The 15,142-nt window shown below is 47.5% G+C and overlaps 1 protein-coding gene across 1 annotated transcript in view; it reads left to right on the forward strand.

Annotated features, from left to right (window-relative positions):
- Window positions 1-15,142, forward strand: part of LOC133343585 (uncharacterized) — a 46,171-nt gene that overhangs the window by 8,540 nt on the left and 22,489 nt on the right. Inside the window, exons 4-6 of the mRNA XM_061553277.1 lie at window positions 9,753-9,881; window positions 13,340-13,439; window positions 13,721-13,791. Of these exons, the coding sequence (XP_061409261.1) occupies window positions 9,753-9,881; window positions 13,340-13,439; window positions 13,721-13,791 (300 nt within the window). The remainder of the gene's footprint in view (window positions 1-9,752; window positions 9,882-13,339; window positions 13,440-13,720; window positions 13,792-15,142) is intronic.

Here is a 15,142-nt window from a genome sequence, read left to right on the forward strand (position 1 = left end):
ACACCGGGTAGAGTGAGACACCAGGTAGAGTGAGACACCAGGTAGAGTGAGACACCAGGTGGAGTGAGACACCAGGTAGAGTGAGACACCAGGTAGAGTGAGACACCGGGTAGAGTGAGACACCAGGTAGTGTGAGACACCAGGTAGAGTGAGACACCAGGTAGAGTGAGTCACCAGGTAGAGTGAGACACCAGGTAGTGTGAGACACCAGGTAGTGTGAGACACCAGGTAGAGTGAGACACCAGGTAGAGTGAGACACCAGGTAGAGTGAGACACCAGGTAGAGTGAGACACCAGGTGGAGTGAGACACCAGGTAGAGACAACAGGTAGAGTGAGACACCAGGTAGAGACAACAGGTGGAGTGAGACACGAAGTAGTGTGAGACACCAGGTAGAGTGAAACACCAGGTGGAGTGAGACACCAGGTGGAGTGAGACACCAGGTAGAGTGAGACACCAGGTAGAGTGAGACACCAGGTGAGACACCAGGTAGAGTGAGACACCAGGTAGAGTGAGACACCAGGTAGAGTGAGACACCAGGTAGAGTGAAACACCAGGTGGAGTGAGACACCAGGTGGAGTGAGACACCAGGTAGAGTGAGACACCAGGTAGAGTGAGACACCAGGTAGAGTGAGACACCAGGTGAGACACCAGGTAGAGTGAGACACCAGGTAGAGTGAGACACCAGGTAGAGTGAGACACGAGGTAGAGTGAGACACCAGGTAGAGTGAGACACCATGTGGAGTGAGACACCAGGTAGAGACAACAGGTAGAGTGAGACACCAGGTAGAGACAACAGGTAGAGTGAGACACCAGGTAGAGTGAGACACCAGGTGGAGTGAGACACCAGGTAGAGTGAGACACCAGGTGGAGACAACAGGTAGAGTGAGACACCAGGTAGAGTGAGACACCAGGTAGAGTGAGACACCAGGTAGTGTGAGACACCAGGTAGAGTGAAACACCAGGTAGAGTGAGACACCAGGTGGAGTGAGACACCGGGTAGAGTGAGACACCAGGTAGAGTGAGACACCGGGTAGAGTGAGACACCGGGTAGAGTGAGACACCAGGTGGAGTGGGACACCAGGTAGAGTGAGACACCAGGTAGAGTGAGACACCAGGTAGAGTGAGACACCAGGTAGAGTGAGACACCAGGTGGAGTGAGACACCAGGTAGAGTGAGACACCAGGTAGAGTGAGACACCAGGTAGAGTGAGACACCAGGTAGAGTGAGACTCCAGGTAGAGTGAGACACCGGGTAGAGTGAGACACCGGGTAGAGTGAGACACCGGGTAGAGTGAGACACCAGGTAGAGTGAGACTCCAGGTAGAGTGAGACACCAGGTAGAGTGAGACACCAGGTAGAGTGAGACACCAGGTAGAGTGAGACACCGGGTAGAGTGAGACACCAGGTAGAGTGAGAAACCAGGTGAGACACCAGGTAGAGTGAGACACCAGGTAGAGTGAGACACCAGGTAGAGTGAGACACCAGGTAGAGTGAGACACCAGGTGAGACACCAGGTAGAGTGAGACACCAGGTAGAGTGAGACACCAGGTAGAGTGAGACACCAGGTAGAGCGAGACACCGGGTAGAGTGAGACACCGGGTAGAGTGAGACACCAGGTAGAGTGAGACACCAGGTAGAGTGAGACACCAGGTAGAGTGAGACACCAGGTAGAGTGAGACACCAGGTGGAGTGAGACACCAGGTAGAGTGAGACACCGGGTAGAGTGAGACACCAGGTAGTGTGAGACACCAGGTAGAGTGAGACACCAGGTGAGACACCAGGCATAGTGAGACACCAGGTAGAGTGAGACACCAGGTAGAGTGAGACACCAGGTAGAGCGAGACACCGGGTAGAGTGAGACACCGGGTAGAGTGAGACACCAGGTAGAGTGAGACACCAGGTAGAGTGAGACACCAGGTAGAGTGAGACACCAGGTAGAGCGAGACACCGGGTAGAGTGAGACACCGGGTAGAGTGAGACACCGGGTAGAGTGAGACACCAGGTAGAGTGAGACACCAGGTAGAGTGAGACACCAGGTGGAGTGAGACACCAGGTGGAGTGAGACACCAGGTAGAGTGAGACACCAGGTAGAGTGAGACACCAGGTAGAGTGAGACACCAGGTAGTGTGAGACACCAGGTAGAGTGAGACACCAGGTAGAGTGAGTCACCAGGTAGTGTGAGACACCAGGTAGTGTGAGACACCAGGTAGAGTGAGACACCAGGTAGAGTGAGACACCAGGTAGAGTGAGACACCAGGTAGAGTGAGACACCAGGTGGAGTGAGACACCAGGTAGAGACAACAGGTAGAGTGAGACACCAGGTAGAGACAACAGGTGGAGTGAGACACGAAGTAGTGTGAGACACCAGGTAGAGTGAAACACCAGGTGGAGTGAGACACCAGGTGGAGTGAGACACCAGGTAGAGTGAGACACCAGGTAGAGTGAGACACCAGGTGAGACACCAGGTAGAGTGAGACACCAGGTAGAGTGAGACACCAGGTAGAGTGAGACACCAGGTAGAGTGAAACACCAGGTGGAGTGAGACACCAGGTGGAGTGAGACACCAGGTAGAGTGAGACACCAGGTAGAGTGAGACACCAGGTAGAGTGAGACACCAGGTGAGACACCAGGTAGAGTGAGACACCAGGTAGAGTGAGACACCAGGTAGAGTGAGACACGAGGTAGAGTGAGACACCAGGTAGAGTGAGACACCATGTGGAGTGAGACACCAGGTAGAGACAACAGGTAGAGTGAGACACCAGGTAGAGACAACAGGTGGAGTGAGACACGAGGTAGAGTGAGACACCAGGTAGAGTGAGACACCAGGTAGAGTGAGACACTAGGTAGAGTGAGACACCAGGTGAGACACCAGGTAGAGTGAGACACCAGGTAGAGTGAGACACCAGGTAGAGTGAGACACTAGGTAGAGTGAGACACCAGGTGAGACACCAGGTAGAGTGAGACACCAGGTAGAGTGAGACACGAGGTAGAGTGAGACACCCGGTAGAGTGAGACACGAGGTAGAGTGAGACACGAGGTAGAATGAGACACCAGGTAGAGTGAGACACGAGGTAGAGTGAGACACCAGGTGAGACACCAGGTAGAGTGAGACACCAGGTAGAGTGAGACACCAGGTAGAGTGAGACACTAGGTAGAGTGAGACACCAGGTAGAATGAGACACCAGGTGGAGTGAGACACCAGATAGAGTGAGACACCAGGTAGAGTGAGACACCAGGTAGAGTGAGACACCAGGTAGAGTGAGACACCAGGTAGAGTGAGACACCGGGTAGAGTGAGACACCAGGTAGAGTGAGACACAGGTAGAGTGAGACACCAGGTGGAGTGAGACACCAGGTAGAGTGAGACACGAGGTAGAGTGAGACACCAGGTAGAGTGAGACACCGGGTAGAGTGAGACACCAGGTAGAGTGAGACACCAGGTAGAGTGAGACACCAGGTGGAGTGAGACACCAGGTAGAGTGAGACACCAGGTAGAGTGAGACACCAGGTAGAGTGAGACACCAGGTAGAGTGAGACACCAGGTAGAGTGAGACACGAGGTAGAGTGAGACACCAGGTAGAGTGAGACACGAGGTAGAGTGAGACACCAGGTGGAGTGAGACACCAGGTAGAGTGAGACACCAGGTAGAGTGAGACACTGGGTAGAGTGAGACACCAGGTAGAGTGAGACACGAGGTAGAGTGAGACACCAGGTAGAGTGAGACACCAGGTAGAGTGAGACACGAGGTAGAGTGAGACACCAGGTAGAGTGAGACACCAGGTAGAATGAGACACCAGGTAGAGTGAGACACCAGGTAGAGTGAGACACCAGGTAGAGAGAGACACCAGGTAGAGTGAGACACCAGGTGGAGTGAGACACGAGGTAGAGTGAGACACGTGGTAGAGTGAGACACCAGGTAGAGTGAGACACCAGGTGGAGTGAGACACGAGGTAGAGTGAGACACCAGGTAGAGTGAGACTCCAGGTGAGACACCAGGTAGAGAGAGACACCAGGTAGAGTGAGACACCAGGTGGAGTGAGACACGAGGTAGAATGAGACACCAGGTAGAGTGAGACACCAGGTGGAGTGAGACACGAGGTAGAGTGAGACACCAGGTGGAGTGAGACACCAGGTAGAATGAGACACCAGGTAGAGTGAGACACCAGGTAGAGTGAGACAACAGGTAGAATGAGACACCAGGTAGAGTGAGACACCAGGTAGAGTGAGACACCAGGTGAGACACCAGGTAGAGTGAGACACCAGGTAGAATGAGACACCAGGTAGAGTGAGACACCAGGTAGAGTGAGACACCAGGTGAGACACCAGGTAGAGTGAGACACCAGGTAGAATGAGACACCAGGTAGAGTGAGACACCAGGTAGAGTGAGACACCAGGTAGAATGAGACACCAGGTAGAGTGAGACACCAGGTAGAGTGAGACACCAGGTAGAATGAGACACCAGGTGGAGTGAGACACCAGGTAGAGTGAGACACCAGGTAGAGTGAGACACCAGGTGAGACACCAGGTAGAGTGAGACACCAGGTAGAGTGAGACACCAGGTGGAGTGAGACACCAGGTAGAGTGAGACACCAGATAGAGTGAGACACCAGGTAGAGTGAGACACCAGGTGAGACACCAGGTAGAGTGAGACACCAGGTAGAATGAGACACCAGGTAGAGTGAGACACCAGGTAGAGTGAGACACCAGGTAGAATGAGACACCAGGTAGAGTGAGACACCAGGTAGAGTGAGACACCAGGTAGAATGAGACACCAGGTAGAGTGAGACACCAGGTGGAGTGAGACACCAGGTAGAGTGAGACACCAGGTAGAGTGAGACACCAGGTGAGACACCAGGTAGAGTGAGACACCAGGTAGAATGAGACACCAGGTAGAGTGAGACACCAGGTAGAGTGAGACACCAGGTAGAGTGAGACACCAGGTGGAGTGAGACACCAGGTAGAGTGAGACACCAGGTAGAGTGAGACACCAGGTAGAGTGAGTCACCAGGTAGAGTGAGACACCAGGTAGAGTGAGACACCAGGTGGAGTGAGACACCAGGTGGAGTGAGACACCAGGTAGAGTGATACACCAGGTAGAGAGAGACTCTACCTCTATTGCCTCTCTGTGTGCTGTGAAGGAGGAACGTTGCTAAACTAACAGATGGCTGTATCCTAGTTTGTTGAAGCGGGTTAAAACCCATTGATTTATTCTTTTTACGTGAGCTGCTGGCGTCCAAAGCCAAATGCAGGAATAAGACAATGACAAAATCTGTAGGAAATTTAAGTTAATTGACAACAAGTTGAGCAAGGAACGCAGAGAACGATGGAACATAATAAATGCTACAAATGAAAGCAAAATCTCAGTTCATAAATACTAATGATTAATAGCATTGTCATGAAACAAATGACGAAATGCTAGAAGAGACGTATGCATTAGAACACACACTTTCAAATACAGCACAATCACACGTGAAATACAATTCAGGAGAGTCACAATTGCAACTACACAGCAAATTGACAAAAGCTGCACTTGCATTAAAGCCAGAAGGCCCAGGGGTAAAAAAAACCTAAATTTATCAACATCAGTATTCTCTGAGGCAAAGAGCATCATGGGAGTAAGCATGACCCCGTGACCCCGTGGGTCATCTCGCCGGTCAGCCCCACTCTGCGATCTGCTTGCCGTGGCCTGAATGGAACCAGGGGAGGAGGCGAGGGTGAAGTTTTCGCTTCTTGGCTGCCGTCTTTGGGACAGCAGTGCGATGCGAGTATGGATTTTGTTGTCAGATTGTGCATCTAGTTGTGTAACTCGGTCCCAGTTTCATGCAATCAGTCAACTTTAATTAACTCCACTGGGAAAACGCTGCACTTTTGGCGACAGAGCCGCAAAACAGAGACGGGCATTTACATTGTGTAAACATTTTCTCTCTTGTTTAACGAGTGGTGTAAGGATAAAAAAAAACACATTTCAATAACGATCTTGCTAAAGTACTAAAGTTCGCAGGGAAATATACACAAGCCCAAAATGATCGTTTTAAAGTAGGATAAACTGAAATGGAATATCTATATTTATATATGTCGACCTTAACAATGTGCACTCCTGTATTGACTGAAATCAATGCAAATCTAATGCTGATGCTCATTTGACCAACGATGCATTGTACCATTATGGTGAATGACACCGCATTAGTGGAGGCTTATTCGACTGGGTCTCATTTGTGCACACTCTCTTTGTGCCTCTTGAGTTTCCTTAAAATTGAGATTAGAAACTGATCAGTGCCTTGGTGAAGGAACGCAACACATTTCTCATACACGGGTCCAACCTGAATTGACACACAGTCCGTTTGACACATTCCACTTTTCCCAATCAAAACATGAGTGCAATATATAATGGCCCTCCAATGCAGTCGATAAGAGAATGCTTGGGAATTGGCAAACAGTCAATGTGGGAAGGTCTGAGGATTAGAGTGTGGGGAGTCTTTCCGTGGCAGCAGCGCCACGATGGGGATATGTTAACTACCTCACCTGGTAGGCAGGAGGTCGTGGGTTCGATCCTGATCCCGACCCTGACGCCTGTACATTTGGAGTTTGCATATTCTGCCTGTGGTCGCATGGATTTTTCTCTGGGTTCTCCGGTTTTTACGTCCATATTTAGAAACATGCTTTTAGAGTAATTGGCTGCTAAACATTTGCACGTGATAAGCCACTTCGTTGAGCTATCATTTATGGCCAGGTCGCATCTGAAAAAGAGCCATATAGCCCAGTGGGCCTTACCTGGTAAAATAAAAAAAATAGCATGTATTCCTGTGCATTTGTAAACTATTATAATTATTGTTTTTTTTTATTCTTGGGTTTTTTCGGTAAAGTCACGTAGGTAAAAAATTAAAATTAAAATAAATAAAAATTACGACGTTTCGGAGGCAACACAAGCCTCTGTCTTCAGGTGGAACCGTCACAGCACGCTCGCTGTATCAATTATCAAGTAAGTGAGAATTTCTCATTTACTTGTATCAAGTATCAAGTAAATGAGAATTTCCCATTTACTTGATACAGCGAGCGTGCTGTGACGGTTCCACCTGAAGACGGAGGCTTGTGTTGCCTCCGAAACGTCGTGATTTTTATTTTATTTTAATTTTAATTTTTTACCTACATGACTTTACCGAAAAAAACCCAAGAATATGAATCCTTGCAGTCACGAAAGCTTCAAATCTAGAATTATTGGTTTTATTACTGCTCAGGCTTTCGCTATTGTCCTGTACAGCTCTCTGTTGTGTTTTTGGGGTGGGTTGTCCAGCACGATATCTGACGCTTTTCTCCACGTGTCGGGAGCTTCTTCAGCTTCAGGGACTGAATTCCAAATTCATGGAGCAAAACGTCGGATATCGTGCCGGACGCCACATGGTACAACCCGAAACCACATCGGAGGGCTATACACTCCTTGCGGGTTTGTATTACCCACTCCACATGAATTCGCTCATGTTAATTCAACGCTACTCATTGCCATTAAACTTAGCAGGTTGGCTAAAGTTCTGACCACCCACATAAATGTGGGGGGAGGAGGGGGGGGGGGGGATCTTTATACCTAATCCAGCAAAGCAAGGTTTTAAGACATTTTTTTAATTACCAATTTCATTGCACACAACATGTTTGGAGAGATTTTCTGCATTAAAATGTCCCACATGTGAAAAAAACGCATTATTATTCCATGCGCATGTCTCAAAGATATTTAGAAGAAAAAACAACCATCTGGCTTTATTGTACAAATTTTTATGAAAATGTCATAACTATAAAACTGAGCAGGCTGGCTACTTAAACCAAAGCAACTGGTATGCCGCATTAATAACCACATGAACACAAGTAAAATGGTTTATTTTCCCAAGACAAGTACCCTTTTCTCTTTGACTGTCCCCGAGTCAGCAAAAGAGCTGATAAACTCAACTAAGCATTAACCAGACATTGATTCGCTAATTGGCTAATGGTATATCAGTTTGTGATATTTTTTGTCTCTGGAGAACAATTTGTGAGTTAATTTGAGTAAATATACTCAATCTAAAGAGGCCGTGAATGTATTGACTGTTTATTATCAGAGCTGAGAGCGTAGCCAATCAGTGCGTGGGTTATGGCAGTCCATCGAAAGCCTCTGGTTTAAATCCTGCTCGGACCTGGCAACTCTGCTACTCTGCTGGTCTTCTTCTGCTCTTTGTCAAATACGTTCAGTTGGATTTTGTTGTTACTCTTGAAGCCAACTCCCTCTTCAGTGATGTAAACCCTGGCCAAGAAAGATAGCCGTGAAACGTCTGTAAAGTTTTGATTTTGTGGATGAGATTAAACACAAAAATGTCTAGCTCCAATATTCCATTAAAAATATATGCACGCAACATAATAAGGTATCAAACATTACTTCTATTGTATTCAGAAAGAGTGCTTTGAATGGAAGGATTGGTTTACACTTTTATATGCATGTAACAAAACATTCTTTGCTATTTTTGGCCACCGATTACATTGAAGGACCCTCCTGACAGAGTTTTGAGACTCAGTGAGGCCCTACAAGAAACTTATTAGTAGATTATTCAAAGTAAAATATTGTACAGTTTATACGATGAATATCATTCCGTTCAACACACCCACTGCAAGATGGGCAGTGCAAACTGTGGAGTGTGATACTAAGAATGTAATGTCAGGCCAAAAGCATTTTTTTTCTGTGCTTTCCTTCACAACCTTGCTCATTCGAAGACACGTGTTAACTCCCATCTGTTACACCTTCAATGGTGCTGTTTGTTTTGATCAGTGAACGAATTGGGCCTTTGAGGCTCCCTATACAATTTATCATTGCAAACGGTACATGAACTCAAATGTGTCGCCCCTGCATATCCGTAAGGACCATCACTAGGCTGTCTTCATCCTAAAGCACCTCTTTAATAAATCTGACAATTACTGAAAGGATTACTGAGTTCCTCCAACTCCCTCCAGTAGTCTCATCAGTGCCTCCTGATTCCTACTAAAAAAATCCAGTCGCTAAAACTTTGTTTGGTGAAAAAAAAAATGTTCCTCTGTGCTGCTCCACGTTTCTGGAATGCCCTCACCGCCCATCGACAGCTCGGCTCCCTCTCTTCACTCTCCCTCACAAAAAAATACCACGTACCCGAATGTCCTTTTAAACAAATAGATTTCCCTGCATGTAGAAATGCATGCCTGTAAGATGCTAAGGGTCGCTGTCATCGTGTCATGGTTCGCACACTCGACTGTCAATGAGTTCGCTGGTTTGATCGCCTTGCATGGAAGTAAAAAAAAAATTGGCACCTTTAAAAAATAAAATACCCTGCTAGAAAAAATATAAAAATAAAAACTCTGTCTCCACCCAGCAGCGTAAATGAATCCACGGTTGGTAAATAAACAGTTTGCATGTGGTGGGGTAAAGTGTGGGTGCTACCATTTCTTCCAAAACGGCCGACCAGCGTGGAAGAGTAGGCCAAATACCCTCTACATGGACTCTGTACAGCTCTTTCTAGTGGAGCCCCTACCGCCAGCAAATCTCGGGTTGCACTTTTAACTTCTTACATTTTAGAAGCTCCTTAGTAGCGGGTTGCTCAGAAGATTGTTCCTCCAGTTTTCTCATAAAGTAAACTTGCACAGAGCCCTAAAGACCCCTACAAACTTTGTGTGCAATGAATTCAGGCGGCTGGCAGATTTACCCCTTCAAAGAAAGCAGCTCCAATGCTCCCCTATGGGTTTCACTGGTGGTGTGTCTTCCGCTAGGGTGAGGCTAGCAAGAGTCCAGCAAGAGAGACAGACAGCCCTCGGAGTGGCCACCACGGCTTCGTTATGGACCCCTCGCCACCACGCTCTCCCGACGGCCCTGCCTGCCCTGCCTGCCCTGCGCTGGAGGTACGGCAAGTAGCTGTGCATACCATACTTCATTACAGTCTTTATAACAAAGCTGCTGCTGCTGATGGATACAAAAAAGCAGAGACCGGACAAAGTTTTGTTTTTCAACATGTCACTGGATTATATAAATCCCGATAGCCAATCGGCTGCTGGGCAAAATTATATATCATTAACCTTCAATCCACTGCTGGATGAGGGCATCCCTCGCCAAGCCACCACCATCCTCCCAATGATCACGAAATGCAAAACAATTCACCCAGCACCGGAGCACCTCCCCTGCAGGTGTCCATCTCCTCGGCGGATGTTTTCTCGGACGCATTCTGTCCCTTGACTGCGACTCCGTCATTACTCTTGGCCATTGACCTTCATCTTCCCTATGTGGGAAGAGGTCCAAGAGTAGCCGATTCGAGCTCTGACCCCGCACCTCCGTTTTGCGATATTTTGTTATTATTATTTTGGTTCTTTTAAGGCGCTGTTGAAATGTTTAAACACGAATTCTCGTGTGGAATAGCTTAGTTGTAAAAAACATTACTTTTCAGTCATAATTTTCATTTTATGAGAATAAACACAACTACATGTAAGTATATAAGTGAAACATGAGCGGTGGTAACAACGTGGTAATTGACGGTTTGTAATTGTCACGGTTATCAAATATAATAAATGGTTTAGACATATTCTTTGGGAAAAGGCCAAAAAAGACTGATGGCGTTACCTATAGAAGAAGTCAATATTGGCGATGAAGAATTATTCGCTGTGTTAATAAGCAAGCTACATGCACAAAGTCAATACATAGATTGTTCAAGGGGTTGAAGGTTCTATTTAATCATTTTATCCATCAGCCCGTACATTTTTCATTCGTACAAACAAAAAAATATTCTCAGAACTATAGGTGACCACAAAACAGGTCGTTCTTCATGAACGCGATCCACACAGAGTGGAGGGGGACACGTCCTCTTTGTGGAACGCCAAGACTATTTACCTAACCCCCGATGTCATTGAGACGAAGCTCGAGCGTTGGAGAGTGACATCGTCTAAACGGTTAGGAAATGTATTAAAGTGAAAAATGTCCGCGTTGACTAAAGGGGCCGTCTATAAATGACGTCACGCACCTGGGGGGGGGGGGTCAGATATTTGTGACGATTTGTGACGAGGGGGGGGGGGGGTTAAGAAATGTGACGTCAGATCAAATGCGCAACTTTAAATAAATATAGACAACACGTTCTACTTAATTAAATAGACTTTTAAATACATGTTTTCTCCTACAACATCAGAGTGCAGCGCAACATTAAAATAGGCACTACAATAAAGGGATTTGAAGCATGTTTTATTTTCAAAATGGAAATATGGTTTTGGGGGGGGGGGGCAGAGCTTTGTGACGTCATATTTGAGGGGGGGGTCTGACTTTTTGTGACGCCGTGTGACGAGGGGGGGGGGGGTCAAAAATCGTCCAAAATCGCGTGACGTCATGGACGGCCCCTTATTTTGTTTCGAGCAACATATTCTGCCTGTAGACATTTTCAAATAATAAAAATAATAATTCAACCCTTCATCAATCCACCGCTGGATGATGTCCTATCTACAATGTGTTGCTTTTGCAGGGTTCGTTTTGCCATATTTCACCACGCTGGTCGCCATGCTGGTTCGGGAATAGGGCCACGTGGAACTGGTTCACATGTCACTTGCCACTCATGTTAGCCGTGGCCTGGAATCAAACTCAGGTGGGCAGGTTCATAGCGCAATCCGTTAACCACTGCGTGGCAATGGAGCTTGCCCCAAACATACACGTGTAGAATGTACAGGGTGTCTATAAAGACATCATTGTAGAATTATAATGATACTGCGATTTCAGCCAGTTCAATAAAACTGTACACACACACACTCGCACGCCTCCGTTGAGCAGTTGGCTACTTAAGGTGCGAAATAAGTTCAACATACATACACACGTACGCACACTCTAAGAGAGTTATTTTATTTTCCACGACAAATCCTCCACGTGGCTTTGGCGACACGGGTCGTCGTATCGAGCTTCAGGTGTTTGCCAGCATCTCGAGTGCGATCGTCTCTAATGCCTCTGTCGTGTGCAGTTGAAGATCACCCACGTTTTGTAGTTGAAATCAAACAAACACAAACCTATAAAACGAATTTGTCGGCAGCATTCCAACCGTGCCACTCATGCTCCTGTCAAAATTACGATTTAACAATAATGGGCAATACTTTTATGAACACCCGTGATAAGGATCTACGAGCTATACGTTGTATTTTCTTTTATACATCGGGGTAAAAGTATTTTTAAAAAACCTGTATGTATGTATGTTGAACTTCTTCTTGGTTCTTTCAGAAAAGTCACGTGACTTTACCGAAAGAACCAAGAAGATGAATCCCTGCAGTCACGAAAGCTTTAAATCGAAATATGTTGAACTTTTTTCACACCGTACGTAGCCAATCTTGCTAATCGGATGTGTAGAAAGCATTGCTCATGTCACTGCTGGTGGAAGGGCTTTCAGCAGAGGGGAGCTCCAGAGAGCTTTTCTAGAGGATGCCTACTCTTCCATGCTGGGCAGACGTCTTGTAAGAGGTGTTAGCGCCCACACTTTACCCCACCACACGTAACTTGGTGATCGATGGGCTGCAGCGTGCGCCCATTAATACGCTGCGGTTGGAGGCAACGTGCGAGGAATGGTGCACTTTGTTTCTCAACCGCTGCGCCGGTGCGTACCTACTTAAACATGTACCCCCCCACCCCCGGCATTATTTCCCTACCCTTTTCCTACTTTAAATACGATCCGCGAGTGTTTAGCTCACACCTCCCCTTCAACTTGATTTTCTGTTTGCACATAGTCACTTTAAGATGTTTTCTTGTTCATGTTTTAGTTTTTTTGTTTGTTGCGGTTGCACCCGATTCAAGAGCCGAATGGCTCACAGGGCTATACCAAATAAATGAAACTGAAACTTGTACAACTTTCGCGATGGTTTTTTCGTTACCCCGAGAATTGACACGCCGCCATGCCGCAGGGGTGATCTGCGGACAGCCAGGGAGCTGAAATTGGTCGACGCTTGCCCCTGCCGTGGCGATCTTCCTTCCAGCTCGCTCGGCGCGATCACGAGTTGCCACGTGCGACAACGCTACTCACCGACGCATTTGTATATTTCTATTTAAAGCTTTCGTGACTGCAGGGATTCATCTTCTTGGTTCTTTCGGTAAAGTCACGTAGAAGGGAAATAATAAAATAATCATAATAATAACATAATAAAATAATTCTCACGACGTTTCGTCCACAGCGTCAATCAGACGCTGTTTCCCCGGCAGACCTGGTCTTCACCTGAGGACGGCTGCTTGCGTTGTGGCCGAAACGTCGTGAGAATTATTTTATTATTTTTTATTTTATTATGTTTTATTTCACTTCTACGTGACTTTACCGAAAGAATCAGGAAGCATTTGTATTTTTTTTTGTTCGCAGCAAAACTCGGAGGACATTTCTCCCGGGACCGGCGTGCAGAAGGGAATCATTACGGGAGGCCACGCGCTTCACAACAATATAACGGCATCGACGCCTGCACGTAACGTGTCTCCTCCAGTTCATTATCAAATAGATTCTGCTTTCGTTCCGCGCCACTGTTCAATGCGCGGGGCCTGGCTGTAATGTAAAAACCCCGCACGCGCCGCTTTGTCAATTGCCCTCCAATGATGTATTACTTACATTTTGAAAATACAATTAAAATTAAATGGCCTGCCGAGGCAGTTGTGCTCTTTTCCGGTCGGACATGACATTGCATCGCTGCCCCCGCGAGCTTACGTGCTTGCACACTTACGCGCTCCAACGTTCCGCCTTTTTTGACAGCTTGCCCGGCAAACACAGAAGACCCTGCGGTGGCTGCGAGCATCAACCTGACGGATTGCGACGATGTCCCTGTGAGTATTCCTTTAAACCCCACCCCACACACACACACTCCTCCGGCCCGCCGCTACGGAACACGCAGCATCGTTTCAAGAAGTGGCGAAGCGGAGGGGACTGTAAATTTAAATGCATTGCTTAACATCGAGAGCGATAAAAAATAATTACGTCGAGGGACGAGCATTAGCAGCCCCCATCAATTTGTCCTCACGCCTTGAGGCTAGGCCCGAGGGAGGAAGAGCTTCCATCACGCCACTCTATGCCGCGGGGAGATAGCGCCTCGCTCGTTAAGACGATTGATGGCGCGAATTGAGCAATCGGACCCGGCCTTCCAATAACGCGCGCCGGAAAAACTTTGCGCGTCCCGCTATTAACGACGGTGGCACGTGCGCGCGTGCAAATGTGATGCACTGCGCTGCGTGCGCCAATGGCAGAGGGATCGCCGCTTTATAACCGGCGCGGTGCCCAGGAGCGCGTCTGACACGGAGGCGAGATGTTGACTACCTTGCCTGGTATGCAGGAGGTCGTGGGTGCAATCTCGACCCTTGGCTCCTGTATATTTGGAGTTTGCGTGTCTCTCTCCGCGTGGTCGCGTGGGTTTTTCTCCAGGTCATCCGGGTTTTCCCCTCCACATTTAGACACGTGCGTTGAGGGTATTTGGCTGCGATAGATTTCCACACGATAAGCCACTTTCGTTGAGCTATCATTTTTGATAGCCAGGTTAGCTTCTGAAAAAAAGACCCGTATAGCTCAGTGGGCCTTACGTGGTCAAAGAACAAAAACATTTAGAATAGTAAAATAGTAACTGGCGCGGACGCGCGGTACTGGCCGTGGGCGCATCGCAGCCGGCGTGCACGAATCCCATGGGTCCGTTCTTTTACCCATCGCCTGCTCATGCTGCAGACCGTTGATTACAAGGCGCTGGCCACTTCATGTTGGACGTCAGCAGGCGTCGTGAAATCACTCGCGCGATGGCCATCGGTTCGTCAGTTCGCAGTGGAAATGTAGGAAATGGTAAATTAATCCTAACCTTTCGCTAAGTCATGAAAACAATGCAGCCATATTTTTGTTATTTGTATTGTTGACCTTTCAAAATGTCTGCTCTTTTTTGCAGTATGCTTTTAGGTCTAAGGAGATTGTTATTAGCTTTTGTCTAAAGCTTAGCCATCATTAAGTAGCGGCTCGGTGGTTAGAGCCCTGCAGACTGAACCTGAAGGCCTAATATGAGGGGGGCTATTGATATCAGGACCAGGATTGTGTTTCCAGTAAACATGGAACGTTTGCCCAACGTTGGCATATTTACTGGGCTGGCCCCCTTCACGAACTCGCACAAACCATCGTGGCGACGACGTATGGTTCAACAACCCA

This window comes from Lethenteron reissneri, chromosome 18, assembly GCF_015708825.2.
Source record: "Lethenteron reissneri isolate LAM-NWPU_2019-01 chromosome 18, ASM1570882v1, whole genome shotgun sequence".
Classification (NCBI taxonomy): Eukaryota; Metazoa; Chordata; class Hyperoartia; order Petromyzontiformes; family Petromyzontidae; genus Lethenteron; species Lethenteron reissneri.